The 26,875-nt window shown below is 47.5% G+C and overlaps 1 protein-coding gene across 1 annotated transcript in view; it reads left to right on the plus strand.

Moving 5' to 3' along the window:
• The window catches only part of SLIT3 (slit guidance ligand 3), a 592,330-nt gene that overhangs the window by 490,854 nt on the left and 74,601 nt on the right, over positions 1-26,875 (plus strand). The window contains exons 13-16 of the mRNA XM_046666802.1: positions 1,915-2,058; positions 3,367-3,530; positions 13,503-13,653; positions 14,896-14,970. Coding sequence (XP_046522758.1) covers positions 1,915-2,058; positions 3,367-3,530; positions 13,503-13,653; positions 14,896-14,970 — 534 coding nt within the window. The remainder of the gene's footprint in view (positions 1-1,914; positions 2,059-3,366; positions 3,531-13,502; positions 13,654-14,895; positions 14,971-26,875) is intronic.

Here is a 26,875-nt window from a genome sequence, read left to right on the forward strand (position 1 = left end):
AGCGGGGTAGGTAAAACCTTCACAGAGAAGACACCAAACCCTCTAGAGACCTGAATTATCCTATCTACTTCCAGCACGCTCCCTGGAAACACTTGTGACCTTGAGCAAGCCCACCCAACTCTTGGCCTCAGTTTCCTCACCTATAACTTGTGAGGCTGGTGCCCGTCTGCCCAGGTTACTGTGAGAATAATAGGATATTGGGAAAGCACTTTGGAAAACATGAAACGTATTCTAGCAACGTGAGCTTTTTTCCATTGCGAGGCGAGAGGACATCCGTGTGGACCCCTGGGACCCTGCCCATTATTAGCCAGATTACACAGGCAGCTCTTCCACTGTCACGGCCACAGCCGCCTGTCTGTACACGGATGCGCAGGCGGCACGCCGGGAGCAAGGGAGAGGCGCACGGATGGTTTAGCTCCCCTGGGCAGCCCCGTTCGCAACTAAAGTCCCCCTGGCTGGCATCAAGAGCCTCCGGAGGGAGCCAGCCCACTACGAGTCTCATGGGTCATTCCGCACAAGGGAAGCTCTGAGCCAGCTTTGAAAGAAGAAATTTTTAAAATTCAACATTTTTGCTGGTTGGTTTAGTTCCCCCCTCTCCCACTTTCATTCAGGAAGGAGTGAGAAATGATTTTGCACTGGTTTCGAGGGCACAGCTAGTCAGTCTAGTGTCATAGAGAAAATTCTTAGGACCCAGTTTCGCTTGACTTGCCAGCCCCATTCTGGGGAACTCTCCTATAACCCTCATGGCATCATCTGTGCTGGATCAGAATTTCACCGAAAAGGCAGCTTCTTTTGACACTTTTCTTTTCGATAGGGAGAGGGTCTGAAGAGCTCAAACCACAGCAGAAGGGGTCCCTGGTGGACGGGAAGGCTGACCCGGGGGATCAGTGCCACCTTAGAGGAAGGTGACCCCCTGGAGTTGCATGTGGAGTTGGGTGTATTTCTGGCACAAATGCCTGTGCCAAGCCCTGAGAATAAAGGGAGGAATGTGGAAATGGATGTCGTTAGTGCCATCATAGAACTTACTGTCTTGGATGGGAGGCAAATGATAAACAAGAAAACCAATACCCTATAGTCACACATGGAGGGAAGTGCTGCAAAGAAATAAACAGGGCTCTGAGAGACGATAACGGGGGGTTGGAGGTCCTGTACATGAGGTGGTCAGGGCAGGCCTCTCTGAGGAGGTAGCGTTTGAGCTGAGATGCAAAGGAGGAGAAAGAACCACCTTATGAAAGGGAGGAAGAGTGTGTTCAAAGGACCTGGGCCCAAACACACATGGTGTACCTGAGGGACCAGAGGGTAGTGAATTGGGGGTGGGATGGATGAGAGGGGAAAGGTGCAGAGGTCAGATCACATGGGACCCCATCTGTGGGGGTGGGGGGTTGAACATGTGTGCATGTGCGAGAAGGAGAGAAAAGGAGAAGAATGTATATGTACCTGCACGCATGCCTACCCATGGATGTATTTTTTCTGGGAGGATGACATATGGCTTTCATCAGATTTTCAGTGGGATCAGTGACCCAAAACAACTCTAAGGAATTTTCTGAATCAAAATTGCCCTTAGTCAATCAACTAAAGCTTTAAAACATTTGTGCTAGATGATTTTTGTTTTCTGATTCCTGGAAGCTCTGCATTCTAAAGCAGACAGTGAAGCACATGGGGTACCACTTCTGGTCTTCCTGCACAGGCATGGGTGCGAGGATGGCTCCAGGGGTTGGCAGTGTGCAGCACAGCATCTGTGGTGATGGCATGCAAGTGCCCGGATGAGTTTCAGTGGCCACGAGAATGCAAGTAGCAGGAGCCCAAGGCTGTAGCAGAGCTGGGGGGCCCTGAGCCCAGCCCCTGCAGGCGCAGCCCTTGCCCCACAGGTGATGACCAGGGTTCGTGGGTCACCGGCCTCTCTTCTGCTTGCAGCCTCCTCAATGCCAACAAGATCAACTGCCTGCGGGTGAACACCTTCCAGGACCTGCAGAACCTCAACCTGCTCTCCCTGTACGACAACAAGCTGCAGACCATCAGCAAAGGGCTTTTTGCCCCTCTGCAGGCCATCCAGACACTGTGAGTATGCCGCCTCCACTGCCAGCACGTGCCCAGGCAGCAGGTGACCCCAAACACCCAGTCACAGAGAACACCCAAAATGAAGGCAAAGTGAGCACATCCAGGAAGATCTTTAGAGCCTGCAGTGAGAAAGGAATCGTAACTCTAGTACTAGCTTACCTGTACTGAGTACTGACAAAGAGCTCAACACCGCACTGAGTACTTTCCCTGTGTTCAAACCTTTAAGCCTCACAGCAACCCTGTGTGTAAGGTGCTGTTACGATCCTGAATTTCTGTGTGAGGAAACCAAGGCACAGAAAGGTTAAGTAACTTAGTCAAGGTTGCACAGCTAGTAAGAAGCAGGATTTGAATCCAGGCAGAGTTGCTATTCACCTGCTCTCTTTACCATTATGGCCACTGTATGCTGAGCAGGCTCCAGCTCTGCTGATAACTCATTCTTGCCCACCAACACCCCCGCCACCCTGAAAACCAAACCTCTCATCCGGGTGCTCTGAGAATATCGCACCTCCCTCTTTAGGGAACAGTTCCTCACTCCCAAGCACTGCAGGTGTTCATAGAGTGGTGGACGCAGATGACACCTGAGCACAGATCTCAGCTGTGTTTGGGGGCTCCAGCCCCAAGCTTAGACCCTAGCTGCAGCGCCAGGCCTGACCATGAAGTGGAGGCTTCTGGAGACCCTCTGAGTCATCTGGCACTTACTGCCCCTGTAGCCAGAGACAGGAGCCAATAAAGAGTAAGAACAGCTGCCGCACACTGAATGCCGACCATGTGCTGAGCACTGTGTGTGGCACTTGGGAGAGTGTTCTCACTGAGCCTGGGGAAGCGAGACCCACGGTGCTGCGCTCATGATGAGGAGGATAATGACGACAATACCCACTACTCTGTATGGAATACTCCCATGTGCCCATCGCCATGCCAGCTGCTTTGTGTGTCTGGTGTTACTGAGCTGGGAGAAATAAAATAAAGGCTGCTCTCAGCGTCAGCCCTAGCCTGCAACTTGCTTTGCCCATCAGAACTGGCATGGGTGAGAGTCGAGGCAGCAGTGGTGGGTCCTGCCCCATGTGGGGAGATCGGCAAGACTAAGTCCCCAGACTGGATGCCAGCTGCACCTGTGACTGTCTTTTGCAGACAGCAGGCCTCAGGCCCCCTCTCTGGGTCCTGTCTAAAAGGCTCCATGTCCTCCAAGGCCTCCTGGGGTGAAGAGGGAGGGAGCCTGGCTCTGGGATGCCAGGACCCAGCACCAGGCAGGGGTGGTGGAGGAGCGCAGCACCTCGGGTCGCTCCTGATGAACTCCCATCCCTCTCGCAGCCACTTAGCCCAAAACCCATTTGTGTGCGACTGCCACTTGAGGTGGCTGGCCGACTACCTCCAGGACAACCCCATCGAGACCAGCGGGGCCCGCTGCAGCAGCCCGCGCCGGCTGGCCAACAAGCGCCTCAGCCAGATCAAGAGCAAGAAGTTCCGCTGCTCAGGTAATCAGGTTAGGGGGCTGGGCCCCACTTTCCGACTCAGAGTACAGCAGCCCCGGAGAGGCCAATAATCCAATCTGGAGGACAGCGAGCGCTGTAATGGCTCCTGGGGAGCATCTTTGCAAATTAAATTGGGGAAATTCAGTTAGCCCTGCAGAAAACCAATTATCTTATGGATTTAAAATAAAACACACACACACAATAAAAGCATGGAGGGAGGGTGGGGAGAATGCACGGTTTCAGGAGAGACAGAACCAGGCGGCCGCATATCTCCAGGGGGCCTGTACACACGTGCCCTTTAGATGCTACGATTTTTGCTTGTTTGTTTGTTTCTCAAGCATGCTCCCCAAGTGGCAGATGGAGAAATAAATATATCCCAGGCCAGGCTGCAGGCAGCATCTAATCTTAGGGGCCTCTCATCTGCTCTAAGACTGCCTTGGGTGCGGCCCTTACACTATAGTGTGTTATAGGTTTCACAGACATTCTCACCAGCTATGGTGCATTCTGATTATGGAGAGAACAGCAAAGAGTTGTGCTCGAGAAGAAAGCAAAACCTTACTCTCTAGTTCCCAAGCTCTCTCTAGAAACCTTCCTCCCCACTGCACTCAGGAAGGACACTGACCGGGGCTGAATGGCAGGAGAATTCTCAGCTCATCTTAAAAGAGAAGCAGCTCTCCTTGACCCAATAGCTAGGTGAACAGGCAGTTGGAAAGGACTATCATTTGTATAGTTTGCTACTGGAAAAAATCACCCAGCTGCATTGTGCTCCCAACGGTGAGAGATTGATAGTATGATGTACTGAGACGGGTTAGAGCCAACTCTCACAATCTGGGTTTCAGCAAGAACCGCTCTTCTCCCCGTGCCTGAGAGTGTCTGACGTAAGTGAGTTTTCCCGGGGAGAGCGCCAGCGTGGGCACTGGTCTCTGGGAGAAGACCAGCAGGCAGACTTCTCCTTCTTGCAAGTTGTTCTTGTCCTCCAAGTCAGATTCTTTAGTCCGTGTCTCCAGAATGATAAATTTTAGCTGTTTTTTTCTACAGAAGCAAATACCTTGAGAGGGCTTGGAGGTACCACGGGGACTTTGTGACAGTATGAGACGTTGGTCCCAATTTGTCTTCCCCAGAATAATGATGTCAGTTTCAAGAGTAGTTTCTCGCCTGTGATGAGCAGGGTGCTGAGTGCTCCTAGTGTGATTTGGTTCTTCCAGTAGTCCCGTGAGATCAGCAGGAGAAATCTGCATTCTGCAGCAGAGGGAGCTGAGGGCTCAGAGGTGAAGGGCACCCCAAGGTCACAGCTAGCAAACGGTGGAGGCAGGACCGGACGCAGGCCTGGCTCCCTCCTCAACACTGTGCAGCATGTAGGCTAGAAGGAGCATTTGGGAAGGAGGTCCAGCTGCTTCAGTGACTTCCTTTCTCAGTCTCATGGCCCTGCCCCCCCCCCCCCCCCCCCCCCCCCCACTCTTTCCTTAAGTTCCTTCTTGGGGCTGGCAGCATGTCTGGAAGGAAGACCTCCCCCAGCCCAGAGCTGTCACCTGAGGGACAACCATCCTTTCCAGGCGATCTTTCCTCATGGCCTACGCCTCTTATTCCCCCCATCCCCTCTGCTTCTACCTGTGTCTGGCCAGGCCTGAGTTAATTAGCTCTCGCAAACAGTTGTGCCCAAGAAGAGGGGCGGTAAGAGATAGAGGAGGGCAGGGTGCCATCTGTCAACCCCCACCCCTGGGTCTCACGGGGGTCCCAGCAAGATCTCGCACTCCAGATGGATGCCCCAGCCCTGGGGGGCAAGGCAGGGATGGAGTCCGCCCAGGGTCCGAGGACTGGTGTCTCCCAGGGACACAACCTGGACAATTGCCTAAGAATGCCTGCAGGCTGGGATTGGGGTGGTAGGGCAGGAGGTGGGGGTACAGAAAGAACTAAGTAGGAGAAAGAGAAAATTGCAAATAGACCTAGGAAACAGCAGAGCTTAGTTCTAACTCTAGCTTTGCCACTGTCTGCCTACCTGTGCATTGGAGGGGTCCTGGCTTCTTTTCCTATGTGGGACAGGGGTGCTTGGAAATAAAAAAAAAAAAGAACCAAACAGGGAGAAGGAGCAGCTCCTTAGATTGACTCTGGATAAAATATCTTTTTCTAAAATCAATACTAAGCAGAAAGATTATTCCCATAAAGACAGTGAAAGTTACAGCTGTGATGAGCCTGCCATACAGCATTCTATACGCTTTTATTTTATGTAGCTGCAGAGAAGAGAGGTAGACGGAGCTGCTGGTGAGCTCCAAAGGCCTTGACTTTGAGAGACACGGGGGCCCGGACCTGCCTTGGCCTTGGGAGATGCAGAAGCCGTAGGTCTAAAGCTCTGTGTTTCCAGGAAGCTCCAGAAGAAGGGAAGTAGGGCAGGTGACATGAACTGGATTTGACAGATAATAACTCTGCGTTTACTTTCCCCTAAAAGCACCCCCATTGCAAAGACAGCTGATGTAATTAGGAGCCAATTTGAGGGCTGCTCCTGCCACGCATCAAGCCCCTCCTTAGGCGGGGCGTCTGGTTTCCCAGCTGCCCTGTGTCTGCCTCTGTCGGTGCATCCGCCGCCCTGGGCAGCAAGATCGGGTTAGAGGTGGATGCTGCCGGCTGGAGTGATCTGACCATCAGATTAAGTCCTCCTGAAAAGGCACTGCCTGGCTGCCTGGGACCCCAAGCCCATCCCCAGGAGAGCACTTGGCAGCTGGAAGATGCTTTCTCTCTACCATCAACCCTACCCACTTTGTGTGTGGCGGTCCAGGCAGCAAGAAGAAGAAACTCTCATGCTGGAGAGTAGGGAGGGTGGTGACAATGTGTCCAAAGATGGCAGACAGCAAGACACCTCTCAGGGAATTACAGAATTTTAGAGGCCACAGAGGTCACCCAGTCCATGCCAGAGAGGAAGACATTGAGGCCCACGCAGCAGAAAAGCTGGTCTAAGTTTATAGAGTACTATTTTTAGGATTTCTGACATACTGTGAAGATTCTTGACAGCTTTCTCCCTGGTTCCTCTATTTCATTTTGTTGAGAGAAACCAAAGAGAAGGAGAATGCATTTTAAGGCCTGGGGGCAGGGATGTGACAGGGATGGATTTTCCCTGCTACTGAAGCCCTGGGTACCTGAATGTGAAATCCCCAAACCAGAGTGTTTACAGAGCCCTGCATGTCTGGGGGCAAAGTGGAGTTGAGTCTAGACTGCAGTGGCCAGCTCTAGTTGGTCAGATGAGAGGGCTTAGAGAGAGGAGGGGCCAGATCCAGAGCTGTGGAATGACCTTGACTAACTGGTCAACCTTTAAAGACAACCTGTGCACTGTCAAGATGCTGCCACCATCTTGTCCCAGAAAAACTTTGTGGAGGAACAGTGACCCCATCCCACCTGTTAGAGGGCAGGGCAGGGAGAGTCTCAGCCACCTGGCCCTGGCTCTGCCTCTTCAGGGTGCACACATCTCCCAATGGTTTGGGAGGAAGTCCATCAAAACTGCCCCTGATCTATTGCAGATAATGATAGAAAGACTGGGCACCCTCACCTGGGCCACTGGCATCCACCACAGTTGGTTGTTGGTCCCCGCAACCCACTACCATGATTCACAGCCATGGAGGAATTCAGGAAATCAAGAAGGACCCTAGAATCAGGTGTCTTTCCTCTTTCCTTCCTTCTCTTTGTCTGAAAGAGCCCCCTCCTCATGAGGGCCACTGGTCACCTCTGTGAAAGTCCTTATTCTCAGATCATTATGATTATAGTTTTCTCAGTCCCAAACCCAGGGCCCCACTGGATTCCCCATCTTTCTCTCTGACCAGGAACATGTATTTTCTCCCAGTACCACACCCTTCCTCTACCATACCTCAAGCAATCTGGGCGGATCAGCTGTCGGCCATAGGGTTTGGGGGAAACTGAAAGCTACTGAAGAGACTCCTTAGATGTGGAACATCAAAGGGACTTTTTCCTAAAGAAGAGCGTTGCAGCTTTGCTAAGCCACTGGGAACTGTGGCTTTCTCTTTGAGGGGCTTGGGGAATAGACCGTTAGGGAACCACTCTGCTGTGGGGATGGGCGCTAGCTTGCCGAGCGTGCAGCAGATGCTTCTGCTGAATTTGATGTCTTGTCAGATCAAATGGTGTGATGAATTGAGTTTAGAGGCTCAGTTCAGGCCTGTGATATGACCACTGACACCTGACTTCTTTAATTCTCTTGAGAAGGATCCCTTTTGCCCTGATACTCCTGAGTAGGGGTGTCCAGTAGTCTCCCGCTTGTCTTCTCCCTTCTTCTGTGTCTCCTCTGGGACGGGGAACAAGGCGGGCGGGGCTCCTGTCTTTGGAAGTGTTCCCGTGGAACCCCGCTCCTGGTACTAATCACACTCAGTGGGGGCCTGCTCCGGCTTCCGCTGCTCCACGCTGCTTCCTCTGAGCGCTCCTGTCCTCTCTCTGACGCTGCTTCCTGACCTTGACTCTGACCGGTCGCCGTGGGGCTTTCCTTTGTGCTTGATCTAACCATGTGGTGGCACGATGGAAACGGAACATGGTTCTGTCAAGCACCGCGGAAAGCACCGCGCTCTCCTGCAGCATGGCCCGCCACCGCCGCCACCACCACCGCTGGACACCTCTTCTCTGCTCTGGAGCACCGCAGCCCACCACCTGCCAGACCCACCTCTCCCAGTCTAGCCTCACAAAGGGCCAGGGGTGGTGGGAGTCTTGAAGGATTCACAGAGCTTCTCCACCTCCAGGTAGCAGATACGGGCTGATATGGGTATGGAGAAGCACACTGGGGACAAGCTAAGATCTGTATCCACATCTCCTACCCCAAATGGATTTGCCATCCCCCAAATCTAGTCTGGATGCCAGCCAAGGGGAAAGCAGCTAGGTTCGAGCTAAGAAACCACTATTGTATCTTCCATTCGAAGGGAACGGGTGTGCCTAAGGCACATGCCCCATTGTTTCATGGAAGAGTCCCAGCCCAGGGCCGTTTTCCCAAGTGGTAGCTAACGCAAAGGTCACTCTACTTGTGACCCGCCCCCTACTGCCTCTTTATTGGAAGCACTGGGAATGAATGTGAACGTGAGAATGGGTGAACCAGGCACGAGTCTGAGACTCTGGATTTAACCTGAGGCTCCTTCTGAACCTGACCCTCACCCCTCAGGAGTACTTTGGCTCTGGTCCCCGTGCAGCCTGAAGTCCAGTCTGTTCCCTTGACTTTCCAAGCACAGTTAACTTGGAGGTCAACGGGCTGGGCTTCTCACGTGGTACTAGTTCAGTGCAGGCCACGTAGGGGCCGTGCAGAAACAGGCTGTCTCGGACAATAAAGAGAGAGCCCCTGGCACCTCCCATTCTGCTTGTTTCTTGATAAATCCTAGACCAAGTGTAACCAAAGATTGTGTTGTTGGTTCTTGCCATGGAGTCTATGTCCTATCCCATAAGAGAGAGCCGTGGTGGGAACCAAACCCAGGAGGCGGGCTCTGGATTCCCATGGTGATGTATGGCTCTCATTGTCTCCTCTTTCAGGCTACCCCTCAGATCCAGGGGTCCAACCATTTCTGGGTGATGGACAGTCCTATTTCCCTCTCTCACTTTTTTTACCGTATATTGAGTGCTTCCTGTAGGCCAGGCACAGAACTGTTTTAGATCATCTTGTTTAATTTTCACAATGACCCTATAAGTCCCATTTCACGTATTTGAGGCTCAGAGAGGTTAACTAACTTGCCCAGGGTCAGCATGGCTGCTCTTTATGGCTATAATACTCAGCTTTTCCTGCTGTGGATAATCCCATTGCCTTGAATTATAAAATCAAAAAGACCTTGACGTGAATTGGTAGAGAGTTGAAATTTTTTTTAACGCTCCCTTTCAACCTTGCTTCTGGTAATAGAAAATAACTTGAATAAGAGAGAGAGCCAGCAACACTGTTTAAATGAATCTACCAAGATCCATTTGGTACAGAGCAAATCCTCAAGACTGGAGAAATTCCCTTTCCCTCTGAACAGAGGGGCCATTCTGAGTTCCTCGGTGCTGCCAGCACCATGAGGGGGGCCAGGACTTTGGGAGCAGGTCCACAATGGCGCCCTTCCATCGGCGCCTCCTTGGTCCCACAGCAGCCGACTTGTGACCAGGTACTGCCCAGCCACAGGCCGTGGGCATTTCCCTCTGCTCTCAGGCAGATAGCTGTATTCATAATAGACTCTGATGGAAAGAGCTTACCAGGACAGCTGTCTGCCCAACTGATCACCAAACCCCTGGCAAAACAGTTGGTGTTTTCCAGCCACTGGCGTCTGGTCCTCACGAGTGGGTAACTATGTGCCCGGCAATGTTCTCTTGACTCCATTCATTACTTGAGACCATTTGCTCGTCCGCATAACTCTCTTTTCAAGCTGAGGAACCCCGACAGACCTCCTACTCCCCCTAGTTCCTCTTTCTGCTCCTTTCCTTCTTTCTTTCATCTTGCCCAGCTTAGGGATATTGGAGGTAAAAGGGGAAAGCTCTGGACACGTGCGTTAACGGGTCCACGGTCATCAGATAACAGTGAATCTGTGACTTCCACTCAACAAACTGGTTGCCCAAAGAATGATGGAAAATGCAGATGGCTAATGGCAGCAGTCATCCTGAGCCCACTGCTGGCCTCTGCAAAGTCCATCCAAAGAATGGGAGCCCTGGCTCCCTACTTGCCCCAAACCCATGACCATGCAAATGGTACATACGTTCTCTCCTGGGAAGTGGCCATAGGGCAGGGATTCGTAATAAAATCACGTTGCTGTGGATTTCCACCCCCTGATCTATTAAAGCTTCTCTGTGATCATGTCGCAAGTGTCGTTGTTCTGAGCCGCCTGCAAAAGGGGAGGAGGGAGCAGGGCAGGGGCAGGCGAAATGCCGTGTGACGTCAGTTCTCCCGGGACCCACTTCAGCCGCGGTTTTGTTTTATGGCCCTTCTTCAAATCCCCCGAGATCCTTCCCGCCTGAACTCGCCCCAAAGAGAGGAAGCAAGCGGCGGCCTATTTCAGTTACTTCTCTCCTACTAAGTATTTCTGGCAGTGACAAATACGCGTTGAGATTGAAATTGACTTTTAAAGCTCCGGAAAAGTTAAAAATACTTTTGGGTAGTTATGAGCATTAGGCATAACAAATGGCTCGAAGAAACCCTGGGTAGTTTCGGTAATGAAATATGAAGTGATGGAGGTGGCATTTCAGGCTGGCTCTGAGTGGGGAACGAACTCTTTCGGTTATGTACATACGCCGTTATTAATATTTCTGGCTCCCACTCATATGAAATATCACACTCCGACCCCCTCGTTATTACAAACCAGGGCAATAACAAAAACAGCAGGGGGAAAAGTGCTGGAAAGAACACATTAGTCCATCGAATCTAATTGCAAAATCATTTCATTAAAATGGGTCAGCAGCTCCATTGCAGAGGTCCGCCAGTTATAATCTAACTATACTACAGAGAGCGATTCCTGCTAACTACAGACGCTCTCACCTTGATTAAAAAGAAAATGCATTTACTCGGCGGCTGTCCCTGGCCACGGCCCAGCCGGTGCATGTCTTCAAGCTCATCGTGTTGAAGAGCAAACTGTGCTCCCTCCTCTCTCTCTGCCTTTGATCGGCGCTCAGGCTTCCTCCGCTTTGCCAGGATCCCATTGTAGACCCTTCTGAGGGAAGAATACTTGCATATGTATGAAATGTTCCTTTATGCCTTCACCGTGTGAACCACCAGCAGGGAGCAAGAGAGGGGTGTCATTTAGCAGGGATTGCAAAATGAAATTTGCCCAGGATTCGGCATGTTGATGTGTCTGGGGGAAGATTGCCCAGGTCAGAGTTATTCAGTGGGATGGACGCTGGCAAACCAAGGATAAGAGATTTGCATAATGCATTGGACCAGGAATCCGCTCAAATAACTGTGGGGATACGTGCACGGATTTTGCTCACACAAGGCTGGGGGTGGAGGATGGGATGAAGGAGGGGGATTGGGAGGGAACAGAGAGGGAAAGGAGACAGGTCCAGGCCTCTGACACCCTGTTTTAGGTAGATGGTCTCACTTCAGAATCAGAGATCCACCAAGTTCATTCCCTATCAGGAATTACCACAGGCTGATAATGTGAGGGGTGAGAAACAAGAGGGCAGACATCTGTTTCCCGCCTCGCCATAGCCACTACTGGAAAATGCCATTTGGCCCACCCCAACCAAGCTGGACTTTATGATCATTCCTAGAAGGACTGGGATAAACACGAATTTGCAGTGAAGCAGAGGATTAGTCACGTGGGCCCTGGCAGCAGCCTGCCTGGGTCCATCCCTCTGCCATATACTGAGTGACCTGCGGGCTTCAGTTTCTTCATCTGTAAAATGGAGTCATCGTAACCTCAGAGTGTTGCAAGGATTAAATGGCCCCACTCATTTGAAGTTCAAAGAATAGTGCCTGCCTCATGGTCCACGCTCAGTAAATGTCACCTGTTATCACGAGCCACACTGATGCGTTAGTGGCCTCTGATGTGCCAAATGTCCCACTAGGTTCTAGAAGAAAACAGTAGTAGAATCACAAACATCTGTACAACTCTTGACCCTTTCCCGGAGACTCTGCACCACTTTGCTCTTTCTGCGTCTTCACAACAACCCCTGTGAGATGGGGGCAATCATTTGATTCCCGTTTTACATGTGGAGAGACTGAGGCTAGTAAGGGGCAAAGCCTGGACAAACCCACACCCTCTGCTGCTAAACCTCTGTCCTGCTCGTGCCCCAGGCTGCCCTGATGCAGATAAGATGGCCAAGGTGTGCCTCCGCTAGTTAAATAAATGATACTCACGTTCTCCAAAACACTTCAGAAACATGTGTAACTGATGTGCTGATGACACCCCATGTATGCATTGGGTAAATGTGGCCAAGGTCGTGTTTCGTGCCTAACATTGTGCTAGTGAACTGATGAGGGTGAAAGAGTGAGGAAGACCCACCCCTGTCATCTAGCTGGTGTCGGATAAGAGAACTGGAGTTTCCCTGGCACCTCGGGCACAGTTCATGGTCTCACAGAAGTTGGCCCAGCTGCCCGGGGATCATTTCTGATCATTAAGGCAGCTCCCTGGGGCATCTCCCAAGACATCACATTGTTGATCCTGTTACCATCACTGTGTGACCTCGGGAGAAATTAAATTTCAAAAAAATAAACCTTAGCTCCAACTACTTTTAGCACTTCTGAACTGGCCTCTTACTCTAGTTAAACAGAGCTTACTCCCAAAGGCAGAGGGCAAATCTGGCCCTCACAAGGTGTGTGCTTGTCCTCACAGTGTTTTAAATTGGAGTTCATTGCCAGGATTGTTTTTAAGAAAGGATTGTCAGGCAACCCTGAGCCAAATTCCCAAGCTTTAGGGCAGTGGACTTCAATTCCCCAGGTCCTCAGCCCTCACTACTGTCTTCTCAAGGTTGAGGCCAGGTGTCCATGGTCACTGATCACCATGTGCTGGGCCTCCTTTATCGTTCCGTTACCTGCTTGGGCCCTGAAGACAAGTGACTTTGTGACCGCCTTTCTTTACCTCATTCCCACCCCTGGCATAGCCCCCATCAAAATCTCTTCACTTGGATTTTCATGAACACTTAGAGGCTCCGCAGTCAATAGACATCATGGAGTGGGTAGCCCCCTAAATTGGAGGCTGAATTGTGTACGCATGTCCCTAGGAGCATGTCTCTGCGGAGAACATCCATAACTTTCATCAGCTTCTCAAAAAGGTCCTGACCCACAAAAGCTTAAGCGCCCCCAGAGCTTGAGCCTGGTTTCTGTGAGAACTGAAAATGATGAATGACAAAAACCAAATGGAGAGTCATGGATGGACCTGGGAGGCTAGGGGACAGGAAGGGCACCAGCAGGCTGGCCAAAAAATAAAGGCAACGCTGTGTCTGTCACTGGACCCCACCCCCCGTGTGTCTCCCCACCCCTACTGCCCACAGCCTCCCCAGTGCTGGGAACCCCAGTGACGCTGACGCCCCCTCTTTGGCCCCGCCCAGGCTCAGAGGATTACCGCAGCAGGTTCAGCAGCGAGTGCTTCATGGACCTCGTGTGCCCCGAGAAGTGCCATTGTGAGGGCACCATTGTGGATTGCTCCAACCAGAAGCTGGCCCGCATCCCAAGCCACCTCCCTGAATACGCCACCGATCTGTAAGTGCTACCTGGTTGTGAACTCCCTCCATGTTCCCACACACCCAGTCACCCTGGGCAGGGTCTCCTGGAGGCGACCCCTGCTGGCTCAATCACGTGGGTGGTCCTTGACTGTCCTTTACCTCCTGGGCCGAGGGCAGACACCCAGGCATCCCCTGGGACAGCTTGATGCAATTAGAGACAGTTTATTTATTCTAAAAATATTTTCTGAACACCCCCTGTAAGCCAGGCCCACTGGTTTCCCCAGTGAACAAAGCAGTCAGTCTCTCCTGGCCCTTAGGAAGCTTATGGTGTTACCAGAAAGACGGGTATTAAATAACTGTCATAAAGAGAGAAAATAGCTAGAACAATTAGATATATCTGAGCCTCCAATTATCCATGCTATTAAAGGGGTATCCTGGTTTTATCCAGAAGTGGAAGAGCTAAAAAGTTACAGCCTGGCAGGGGGGTGAGGGCACAGCATGTGGGGGCTGACACACCTGGGTCTGACTCCTGTCTTCTCCAGTCTTCCCGAGGTTGGGCAAGTTGCTGCTCAGATCTGAGTCTCAGATTCTAAGCTATAAAATGAAGGCGATGATACCCACCTCCTATGGTGGTTACGGAGCTTAAGGAAGAGAATGCAAGCACAGAATACACCTTGAATCCTGGCAAAGAGAAAGCCCTGCACAAATGATGATGGCCTTTATTAGTAGTAGTTTTTTCTTTGACTTCACAAATCACAGTAGGACACGGCCAGGCACAGTCTTTTTGGCCCTCCTGCTCTCCCTGAGTGTGTATGAATATTGGGCATGGAGTCCCTGAGCTGCCACCAGCAGAGGGAAGTGGTTGGGAAGGAACTGAGTGGCTTGGAGCATTGGGAGAACCTGAGGAAGCCTTCCTGGGGGTTAAAGTCATTATTGGTACCCATGCAAAATGAAGACAGATCATTGGCAGTTGATTGGGTGCTGAAAAAAAAAGGCATGCCCATGCTCAGTATTCAAAAATGTCCACTACACCCTAGTCAAAGGGGCTTCCTGTAGAAGGAGGAGCCTGGTCTTCCCTCTTTCCTGTCCTTCCACGTTCTCCTCCTCTCACTGCTGGGCCCCTCATGCTGATGGGGTGGGTGCTGAACATTTCCGTGGCTTTCTTGACCTCGGCTGCGTGTGAAGTCCAGGCAGCAACTCAACTGAAGCCATGTGGGGGCTGTAGGAGGGACTCAATCCACAGCTCACCCACCACCTTATCTGCTTGCTTCCCATCTAGGCGACTGAACGACAATGAGATATCTGTTCTAGAGGCCACTGGTGTCTTCAAGAAGTTACCCAACCTGCGGAAAATGTAAGTCAGCCTGGGGAACTTGTCAGCATCCTCCGCTCCCTGGACAAGGTCTGTGTTCCAGACCAGAGCAGAATGCCAGGGCAGGGGCGGCTCCCTCAACCCCCTCTCTAGCCCCTCGCATCCTCCTCCTGCCCCCTGCTGTGGGCATGCACTGGAAGCAGGACACTAAGGCATGACCGTGTAGACAGAGACCAAAATGAAACGTCACTGTTTTTAAATTGTCAAGTATCTTCAAGAACACGCGCTCTGCACCATCCCTGACCCTCACCCCATGTCCCTCTGCTCATCCTGATCCCCCCCCACACCCAACATCTACCCTAAGGGGGAGTGAGAGGAACTCAGGTAAGGACCAGCAATGGGAGGTTAAGGTCTAGGGTGCGTGTTACTTAGTGATTTTTATGGAACAAAGGAACCAAGAGGTGATGGTTTAAGGTCTGTTTTTAGATGGGCTCTGAAGGCCTCTGCATCAGTGAGGTGCGTCGGAGCAGAAATGCTGGGGCCTTGCACACTGGGCTTCAGTCTAGGCGTCCCTGGGTCTGACCAGAGCCTGAGCTTAGGCAAAGGGCCCATGTGCTTCTGTTGGCTTTCCCACAGCCAGGGCTGCCTATTCTCATAACCCTCTCCCTGCCCAGGAGGTCAGGCTGTGTCATAAAGATAACAGGAATAATGCTGCTGACCTATTACAGCACTTATCCTGGGCAAGGTGCCACGCTCCCTGCCTCACACACTTCATCTCATTTAGTCCTTGCACACCTGCCTGGTGCTGGCTTCACATTCCCCTTTGTGCAAATGAGGAAGCTGGTGGAGCTCAGAGAGGTTTCATGACTTCTCTAAGGCCACACAGCCAGTAAATGTCAGAGCTGGCATTTAGCCTCAGGCTCATCCATAATCAGACTAATGTGTGGTTGGGCTTCCTTCCCCGGTAGCCCAGCAGAGACCTGTGCACTCTGCCCTGAGCACAGAGAGGGGACTTTTGACCATCTTCTTCTCATCTCCTCCACCCTTCCCCCGACCCCCACCCCATCCTCCACATCTCCCGACTCCAGAGTTGGTGTCTGCTTTGGAACAAAGGAAATACAGTCAATCCTCATTATTCATTGATCCTGTATTTGCTAATTCACCTACTCACTAAAATTTATTTGTAACCCCAAAATCAATACTCACCAAGCTTTCATGGTCATTCGTAGACGTGGACAGAGCAGCAAAAAACTTGAGTCGTCTTGCATGCATGTTCCCAGCTGACATCAAACAAGAAAACAATCTGGTGTCTTGTTTCAGCTCTCATACTGTAAACAAGGTCCTTTTCGTGGTATATTTAGTGTGGCTTCGTTTGCATGTTTGTGCATTTTATTGGAGATTTCACTATTTAAAATGGCCCCACAGCATAGGGCTGAAGTGCTATCTAGTGATCCTAAGACTGTGATGTGCCTTACAGGGAAAATAAGTGAGTTACATGAGCTTTGCTCAGACATGAGTTATAGTGATGTTGGCTGTGAGTGCAATGTAAATAGATCAGCAATATATATTAAATAAGGTATCTTTAAACAGAAACACACATCAAACAAGGTTACGTACTGATCAGTTGATGAAAATGTTGTGACCAGAGGCCCACAGGAGCCTAACCCTGTATTTCCCCTAGGAGAATGGGTCAAGATTTGCTAAATCATTTTTCCCAGCGACTTTGAAGAACATACCTATGATGGATAATGAGAATTGACTGTAACTCTTATTTGTATCTTGTTCTCTGCTCTCCCTCCCATCAGTCCCCTGCAGGTAAGAAGGAGAGAGACCTTCCCTGCCCTGTGCAGCATCTGGGTCACATGAGTGCTATTCAAGCTTCCTCCCCCCTCCTTGCCTGCAGCCACCACTTGACCATGGCCTCAGTGACAGCTCTGTAACTGAGAACAGTGGAGAGCTCTCTGAAGGGATAGCTGAGAGGGGGACACACATGGGTCCTGGTGAGGAGAGTGGCTGTCCATGTGGTCCAGCACCCCTCTAGCTTCAGGGACCCAGCACCAACATCACCCATCACCTGCCAGGAGACGTCCTTTTAAATTTAAACCAGAGAAGCAGAACTTTTTTTTAACCTCAAAACAGAAACTTCTATGCATATGGAGGTGAGGCAGGCATTAAAATGAGTAAAGCTGGCCAAGTGCATATTTGCATAGTAAGCAGGATCAAGTAGTTTTTGCTTCCATAAATATACACTCTCCCATTTAGGTGAAACTCAAGCACTTTGGGTCTTTTATCTTCCACTTTGACAGAAGCGTGAGTATAGAGAACTATTTCTGTCCACTGAGGAAAACAACAGCGCAAACACAGCGATGAGTGTCAGCCAGCTCCCAGCCTCAGCATCCAAGCAACGAAAAGGAGTGGTGGGAACGGTGGCAAAATGTAGGCCCAGTTCTCATCCAAAGAGGCAGATGTCACTCAGCTCTTCCCAGTATTTGCCGTGCTGGAATGACGGTCAGGGGTGCCAAATATTCCTGCTTCTAAAGAGCAGCCGGAAAAATCCAGGTGTGAGGAAAGGGTAGCCCTGCATTTCTTCTAAGTTCAGCCCTGCCCCTCTCCTGTGTGCAACCCTGGCAATATCCATGGGCTTTCTGAGCCTTAGTTTCATCATTTGCATAAAAGAAGTAAATCCACCTTCCTTGTAAGTTATGATGAGGATCAGAAGTAAGTATGAAGAGATAGGATGAAAGCCATGGCCTCTGGCCATAGGACTGGAGCAAGAGGGTGCAGGAAGACAGAAGAGGACATCTGGGGGAGTGACCCAGGGTAGCTGGTTAGATATATATAATAGGAATTGCAAATTCAAATACTTTCAAGAACCTGAGTAGTAGCATAAACCTGGAAAGGGGCTCGGTGCAAGGTCATAACAGTAACAATAATAAAATAGCCACTAATACTTATTTTAAACACTTTGCTCTGTGCCAGATGGTACTGATATTAATTCATTTAACCCTCACCAAGAAAAACAAAGAAGCTTTGAGATTGCTTCATTTTACAAATGAGGAAGAAAAACACAGAAAGTGCAGTAACTTGTCCAAGGTCAAAAATCAAGCAGCAGAGCCAGGAGTGGTGACAGTGCAGGTTAGCTGGGGAGCGCTGGCACCATCTGAAGGCAGTCAACGCGTGCACACGTGTGCACGTAAATCCATAAATATAGTGCTAGCCAACCAAGCTAGTGACCCGCTGGGGGAAATCTGGTCCCAAAGGTCAGCTGGAGCCACTTGTTAAAATGACTTGATGGTAACTAGTTTTGTTAAGTAAAGGATTCTCGTGCACTGGGACCCATCACCACCCTGCATCCCCATGAAGGTGGTGGGTCAACTGGATTTCTGCCCATCAGAGTCCCTAAAGCTAGCTGTGCCTGTGGCCTGAGTCTGCTAAGCTTCCTCAAGGAATGTGGAACTGGGGCCCAGAGGTTATGCTCTCAACTCTACCCTGACAGGGCAGGTGGGCAAAGGAGAGTGAACCCAGAGCTAGCGGTCTGACTCTGCTGTGCCTTTCCAAACCATTCTGAACCTCTGTGCCCTTTCCTGTCAAGCTGGAATAATGAGCTATCCATGAGCATCCTGTGTGCTAAGGGAGCTGTTACCCAAAAGGATTGTTACTGTGTTACTGTGGTAACTCAAGGCAGCTTTTCAAATGACGTCACATCCAGAGCACGATCGTGGCCTCCCTCAGGTGGACATCCAGCTCAGTTCTCACAGTGAAGGAGAATCTCAACTAGAGGCTGAAACCTGGCAGCCCACTAGCCAAAGTCAGGTGCGCATGAGTGGGTTTATTGGCAGTGGTTGTGTTTGTAATAAGAATTAGTTGCCCACTTTTAAAAATCAAGAGAGAAACAGAACATCAGAAAAAAATATATAGGTTTCTGGCATCTTTTGGAAAATCAGAAGATCTGTCAAAACTGGGCCCACTTTCCCAAATGGCTCCGGTTGAGTTGAGCTGAGGAATGGCTGCCTCTTGAAAGAAGCACAAGCTTTCCTGATCACGGCCGTCCGCACTGAGCTTGCTTCTGGCATTATGTCACCTGCCTGGACCCTGGGGACATTTGAGCTTGTAACTCCAGCTTGAAATAGAATGTCCACCTCAGGGGAGGGAGAGGTCCATGAGGAAGTGGACAGGCCCCCCCTGACCTGGCAGTGTGCCAGAGTGCTGGCTCCATCACTACCCTCAGTTTCCAGAAAAATCTGTTTAACTCTGTCCCCACTGCATTTCCATCCGGGACTGAGCTTGAAAGTGGATCACAGATGCTTCTCAGGTGCCAGAGTTTATGGGCCATCCTACGAACCTGAAGCGATGCGGGCCTGGAAGCAGGCAAGGCTTGCCTCCGCAGACTCAGGCTTTCCAGAGCTAGCCAGACAAATCCCCAGCCTGCAGGGGCCTCGGGGCTTCTTGGGAAGAATGAGAACAGGGTCTGTAAGGTACACCCAGCAGCTTGCAGAGGCAGTGAGGCCGAGCGCTGGGCTGCCTTTGTCCTGCCACTGACCCCTCTGAACAGACCCTGAGCCAGGTGAGAGTTTCTGAGGCTGGGTCCCTTCAGGTTTAAGAACCCCCATCCTCACTGGAGTCAAAGCCATGATGAAGCAGTATTCCTTCAGGTGTGTCTGCAGAGACAAAAGTGGAGAGAAGCTGCCTAGGTGGTCCCAGTTTCACATTTGTGGGTTTCCTGGGATCCGGGGCATTTCAGGAAGACGCTGCTCTGAGAATAAGGTAGAGTTCTTAGAAAATCCTGATGCACTGGCTTTGTGTCTGGAGTGCTTCCCCCAGGCTGCTCTCTCTGTGCTCCAGCCCAGGCTGCCTGAAGTTCTGAGCAGTGCTTTGATGGATGGGGAGGGAGCAGCAGCCTGGTCTTCTGGAATATTCTGTCCCCCTTTTTTTACTCCCCTTATGTTTTCCATTCTTCCAGCCCAAGGAAATCCAATTCATAAACCTTACAGTAATGTGATGTTAATTTTGCTCATTTAAAGAAACAGATGTCAGGAAATGGGAACCCTCCCACTTCATGGCTGCCTTAACTCATCTTCACTGCCTTCCATGTACTTTAATTCCCCAAGAACCCTAACTCTCTGGAGCGAAATCCTTCTCCTCCAGCACTTGGATGAGTTGTAGCTGCTGGGAGAGCCTTCATCTCTCCTCTCATGTCTAATTTGGGGGTAATTTGCCGTCTCCCCTGTGCATTACCTTCATTGTCGGGTTATCCTGGACCAGGACTACCAGGATTTATAAGAAAGCCAGGTGAGTCTAAGGAGAGCCAGGCAGGGAGCAGAAAGCCAGTTTGAGTGTCTCCCGACTCTGTGACATCTTGAGGGAGGGATTCTGAGGAGTATTTGCTCCTGTTTTCTTGGCAAGATGGAAGCGGGGAGGAGAGCAAGGCCACGACTGGGAGCACAGAGGGTGTGGGCGATGAGAGAGTGGGAGCCGAGGCCCCATCTGTTTCCTCCGCACCTGCCCACAGGCGTGGGCATTGCCGCCTTGTGGGCCCAGTCCCTACCTGGGAAGAGGGCAGGCAGCCTGCGTTGAGTCTGTGGGTGTCCAGTTCAATCACTTGCTCCGAGCCATCCCTAGGGAGGCTTCTCCCCTTGGGTTGCTGTGGGACAGCTCAGAGCTCTGGGAGGAGGGCACTTGAGAGAAGTGAAAAGTACCAAGGACTATATGGTGCTATATCCCCTCCCAATGCTCTGTGACCTGGAGCAGCCGCCTCCCCTCTCTGGGCCTCGGTATGGCCAGCAGTACAGTGGGCAGCTGGTCCATCTCTAGTGAGCCCTCCATTCTACAGCCTTGGCGCTCAGCAAGGTAGCGGGCTCGGTCTCCACCTGTGGATCTCCCCGTTTGCAGAACACTGTTCCCCGTGCAAGGCATTCAGGCTCTTTGCTCAGGAGACTGGATTCTTCCCTCAGCTTGTATAAACACCATCACTTTCTGCTCCAGCCAGCTAGCCTGGGATGCCTTTCAGGCCTGAACATTTGGGCAGTCCATCAAGACCCCCTGCCCCAAGCCTGCCAGGGAGAGCTGGGAACTCGCAGCACCCACAGCTCTGCAGGATCTGCCTGCTCTTCAGGTCTCTTGTGAGGCTGCCACGTGGTGATTAAGCATCAGGGAGAAGAGTCTGCTCTCAGAGCTCAAGGGCAGAATCGGAAATGACAGCTTGATAGCATGGAGCCCACTTTAGGAAAACACAATATCCCAAACACTGAATTCTGCAAAGCAGTAATAGAACGGAGTGAGTATCCACATCACCAAAGGAACATTCACTTAGGAAAGAGGCGGTTCACTGAAGGACTTATGCGCCCGAAAGCCTGGCGCCAAATCCAGTTGTATCAGCTGTGTGATGTGAACAAGTTACTTAACATCTCTGAACCTCAGTCACCTCATCCATAAAATGAGACAATGATAAAAATAATGCCCATCTGAGAGGCATTGTGTTGAGGATTTGATGTGATTCTCTTGGCCAAACCCTTCACATGTTGCTCAAAAAGTAGTAACTAGAAACCGTCCATTTATTTTTTTAATTTTTTTCCAGTTTATTGAGAAATAATTGACATACATCACTGTATAAGTTTAAGATGTACAGCATGATGGTTTCATGTACGTATATCGTGAGATGATTACCACAGTAAGTTCAGCTAACATCTATCTTCTAGAAATACAATAAGAAGAAAGAAGATAAAAGGGAAAAAAATTTTTCTCCTTGTGATAAGAATTCTTAGGATTTACTCTCTTAACAACTTTCCTGTATATCATACACTAGGGCTAGCTGTGGTCATCATGTTGTACATTACATGCCTAGTCCTTATTTATCTTATAACTAGAATTTTGTGCCTTTGACCCCCTTCCTCCAATTCTCCTTCCCCCTACTTCCTGCTCTGGTAAGAACAAATCTGCTCTCTTTTTCTATGAGTTTGTCTTTGTTTTAGATTCCACATATAAGTGAGATACAGTATTTGTGGCTCTCTCTCTGCCTTATTTCACTTATCATAACGCCTTCAGGGTCCATCCATGTTGTCACAAATTACAGAATTTCCTTGTTTTCTATGGCTGAATAATATTCCATTGTATATATATATATACCACAACTTCTTTATCTATTGATCCATTGATGGACACTTAGGTTGTTTCCATGTCTTGGCTGTTATAAATAATGCTGCTATGAACATTGAGATACAGATATCTTTTTGAGTTAGTATTTTCATTACCTTTGGATATATTCCCAGAAGTGGAATTGCTGGATCATTTGGTAGTTCTATTTAATTTTTTGAGGATCCTCCATACTGTGTTCCATGGTAGCTGTACCAATTTACAATCCCACCAACAGTGCATATGGCTTGCCTTTTCTCCACATCCTCGCCAGCATTTATCTCTTGTCTTTTTGATAGCAATATTCTAACAAGTGTGAGGTGATATCTCATTGTGGTTTTTATTTGCATTTCCCTGATGACTAATGATGTTGAGCATCTTTTCATGTACCTGTTAGTCTTTCATATATTGTCTTTGAAAAAATGTCTATTCAGGTCCTTTGCCCATTTTTTAATTGGGTGGTTGGTTTTTTTGCTATTGAGTTGTATGAGTTCTTTACATGTTTTGTATATTAACCCCTTATCAGATAATATGACTTGCAAATATTTTTTCCCACTCTGTAGGTTGTCTTTTCACTTTGTTGATGGTTTTTCTGTGCAGAAGCTTTTTAGTTTATTTCTGATTTTGTTGCTTATTCTTTGTGTCATTTCCAAAAAATCATTAACCAAGACCCATGTCAAGGAGCTTTGTTCCTATGTTTTCTTTTAGGAATTTCATGGTTTCGGGTCTTACATTTAAGTCTTTAATCCATTTCAAGTTAATTTTTGTGAGTAGTGTAAGACATGGGCCAGTTTCATTCTTTTACCTGTGAATATCCAGTTATCCCAGCAATGCTTATTGAAGAGACTGTCTTTACTCCATTAGGTATTCCTGGCTTGTCAAATATTAGTTGACTGTATATGCTTGGGTTTATTTCTAGGCTCTCAATTCTGTTCCATTGGTCTATTTGTCTGTTTTTATGGCAATATCATACTGTTTTGATGACTATAGCTTTATAGTACAGCTTGAAATCAGCAAGTGTGATGCCTCCTGGTTTGTTCTTTCTCAGGATTGCTTTGGCTATTCAGGGTCTTTTCTAGTTTCTTATAAAGTTTAGGCATGTTTTTTCTACTTCTATAAAAAATGCCATTGGAATCTTGTTAGGAATCACATTGAATCGAAAGATGGCTTTCAGTAGCATTGAAGTTTTAACAATATTAATTCTTGCAATCCATCAACAAAGGATATCTTTCCATTTATTTGTGTCTTCTTCAATTTCTGTCATGAGTGTCTTGTAGTTTTCAGCATGGAGATCGTTAACCTCCTTAGTTATATTTATTCCAAGGTGTTTTATTGTTTTTGATACTATTGTAAGTGGGATCGATTTCTTTATTTCATTTCTAGAAATTTTGTTGTTAGTGTGTAGAAATGCTACTGACTTTTGTATGTTAATTTTGGATCCTGCAACTTTACTGAATTCATTGGTTAGATCTAATAGTTTTTGGTTGAATCTTTAGGATTTTCTGTATATAAAATCATGTCATCTGCAAACAGAGACAATTTTCCTTCTTCTTTTCCAATTCTGATATCTTTTATTTCTTTTTCTTGCCTGATTGCTCTGGCTAAGACTTCCAGTACTGTGTTAATAGCAGTGGTGGGAGTGGGCCCCCTCATCTTGTTCCTGATCCTACAGGAAAAGCTTTCAACCTTTCACCATTGAGTATGATGTTAGCTGTGGGCTTGTCATATATGGCCTTTATTATGTTGAGATATGTTCCTTCTAGGCCTAATTTTTTAAGAATTTTTTATCATGAGTGGATGTTGAATTTTGCCAAATGTTTTTTCTGCATCTATTGAGATGCTCATTTGATTCTTTTCTTTCATTCTTTTAATGTGATGTATCACATTGATGCACGTTGAACCATCCTTGAATCTCAGAGATAAACCCCACCCGATCATGGTGAGTGATCCTTTTAATGTGCTGCTGAATTCGGTTTGCTCGTATTTTATTAAGAATTTTTACATCTGTATTCATCAGGGACGTTGGCCTGTAGTTTTCTTTTGTAGTAGTGTCCTTTTCTGGTTTTGGTATCAGGATAATGCTGGCATTGTAACGTGAGTTTGGGAGTGTTCCCTCCTCTTTGAATTTTTGGAAGCGTTTAAGAATGATTGGTGCTAATTCTTCTTTAAATGTTTGGTAATTTATCAGTGAAGCTATCTGGTCCTGGGCTTTTCTTCACTGGGAAATTTTTGATTACTGATTCAATCTCCTTACTAGTAATTGGTCTGTTCAGATTTCTATTTCTTCCTGATTCTGTCTTGATAGGTTGTATATTGCCAAGAACTTTTCCATTTCTTCTAAGTTGTCCAGTTTGTTGGCATCTAGTTATTCATAGGGCCTGTTATGATCCTTTGAATTTCTGTAATGTCTTCTTATTCATTTAAAATTTTGTTGATTTGGATCCTTTTTCTTTTTTCCTCAGTTAGTCGAGCTAAGGGTTTATCAATTTTGTTTATCTTTTCAAAGAACCAACTCTTAGTTTGATTAATCTTTTCTCTTGTTTTTCTGTTCTCTATTTCATTCATTTCTGCTCTAATCTTTATTATTTCTTTCCTTCTGCTAACTTGGGGCTCAGTTTGTTCTTTTTTTTTCCTAGTTCTAGTTAAGTCCTAGTTCTAGTTAAGTTCTAGTTCTAGTTAAGTTCTAGTTCTAGTTAAGGCCTAGAGTTAGGTTGTTTATTTGGGATCTTTCTTGCTTCTTAATGTGGACATTTATTGCTGTGAACTTCCCTCTTAGAACTACTTTTGCTACATCCCATAAGTGTTGGTATGTTGTGTTTCCATTTTCGTTTGTCTCAAGAAAACTTATTTCCCCTTAAATTTCTTCTTTGATCCATTGGTTGTTTGGGAGAGTGTCATTTAATTTCCATGTGTTTGTGAATTTTCCAGTTTTCTTCTTGTTATTGTTTTTAGTTTCATGCCATTATGGTCAGAGAACATACTTGGTATGATTTCTTCTTGAATTTTCTAAGACTTGTTTTGTAGCCTAACATATGGTCTATGCTAGAAAATGTTTGATGTGTGCTTGCGAAGAATGTATGTCCTTCTGTTGTTGGATGGAATGTTCTGTATATGTCTGTTAGGTCCGTGTGGTCTATAGTGTTGTTCAAATCCACATTTTCTTATTGATTCTCTGTCTGGATGATCTATTCATTGTGGAGAATGGAGTATTAAAGTCCCAAACTATTAATCTATTACTGTTTATTTCTCCTTTTTAACTCTGTTAGTTTTTGCTTTGTATAGTTAAGTGCTGTGATGTTGGGTGCACAAATATTTATAATTGTTATATCTTCTTGATGGATCAACCCCTTTATCATTATATAATGACCTTCATCGTCCCTTTTTACCATTTTTAGTTTCAAGTCTATTTTGCCTGATGTAAGTATAGCTACCCCTGTTTTTTTTGGTCACCATTTGCTTGAAATATCTTTTTCCTTCTCTTCACTCTCAATCTGTGTGTGCCTTTAGGCTAAGTGAGTCTCTTGTAGGGAGCATATTGTTGGGTCTTGTTTTTTCATCCTTTCAGCCATTCTATCTTTTGATTGGCGAATTTAATCTGTTTTCATTTAAAGTAATTATTGATAGGTAAGGATTTACTATTGCCATTTTGTTAATTATTTTCTGGTTGTTTTGTAGATCCATTTTTTCTTGTTTCTTGCTGTCTTTTTTTATGTTTTGATCTCTTTTGGTGTGACTATGCTTTGCCTTCTTTATCATGTTCTTTTGTGTAATTACTACAAGATTTTCCCTTGTGGTTATCATGAGGCTTACATTAAAATATCTTAAACTTATAAGGCCCTATTTTAAACTGATAACAACTTAACTTCAATGGAATTCATATACTTTACACTTTAGTTTTCCCTCGAATTTTAGCTTATTGCTATTATAATTTACATGGATTTTTAATATTATGTAACTAGTAACAGATTATTGTATTTATAGTTATTTTTGCTATGTTCTTTTTTAACTTTTAAACTAGAGTTATAAGTGAGTTATATACCACTATTACCAATTGCAGAATCTAACTACAACTATATATTTACCATTATCAGTGAGATTTATGCTACATTTTTGTTTTTTTTTATGATGTTATTTAGCTTTTACTTCCACTCAAAGAACTCCTTTAGCATTTCTTGTAAAGCAGATCTTGTGGTAACAAACTTCCTCAGCTTTTGTTTGTTCAGGAAAGTCTTTATCCCTCCTTTGTTTCTGAAGGACAGCTTTGCCAGGTATAGAATTCTTGGTTGCAAGTTATTTTCTTTCAATGTTTTGAATATGCCATCCCATTCTCTCCTGGCTTGAAAAGTTTCTGTAGAGAAATTTGCCAATAGTCCTTGGATGTAACGCTTCTCTTTTCTCTTGCTGCTCTTAAAATTCTTTCTTTGTCTCTGACCTTTGACAATTTAATGATAATGTGCTTTAGTGTAGCCCTATTTGGATTCAACCTATAAGAGGTCCTTCAGGCCTCATGGATCTGGTTGTCCATTTCTCTCCCCAGGTTCAGGAAGTTTTCAGCCATTATTGCTTTAAAAATATTTCCTGTCTCTTTCTCTTTCTTTTCTCCTTCTAGAATTCCCATAATGCAAATGCTGTTTGTTTTCATTGTGTTCTATAATTCCTGTAGGCTTTCTTCACTCTTTTTCATTCTTCTTTCTTTTTTTTTCTTTCTGAATTCTTTGACAGTTAATATATCTCCATTTCTTTAGGGTCAGTTATTGGAGCTCTATTAGTTTCCTTTGGTGTTGTCCTGTTTACCTGATTTTTGTGACCCTTGATTCCT

Source organism: Equus quagga, chromosome 7 (genome assembly GCF_021613505.1).
Source record: "Equus quagga isolate Etosha38 chromosome 7, UCLA_HA_Equagga_1.0, whole genome shotgun sequence".
NCBI lineage: Eukaryota > Metazoa > Chordata > Mammalia > Perissodactyla > Equidae > Equus > Equus quagga.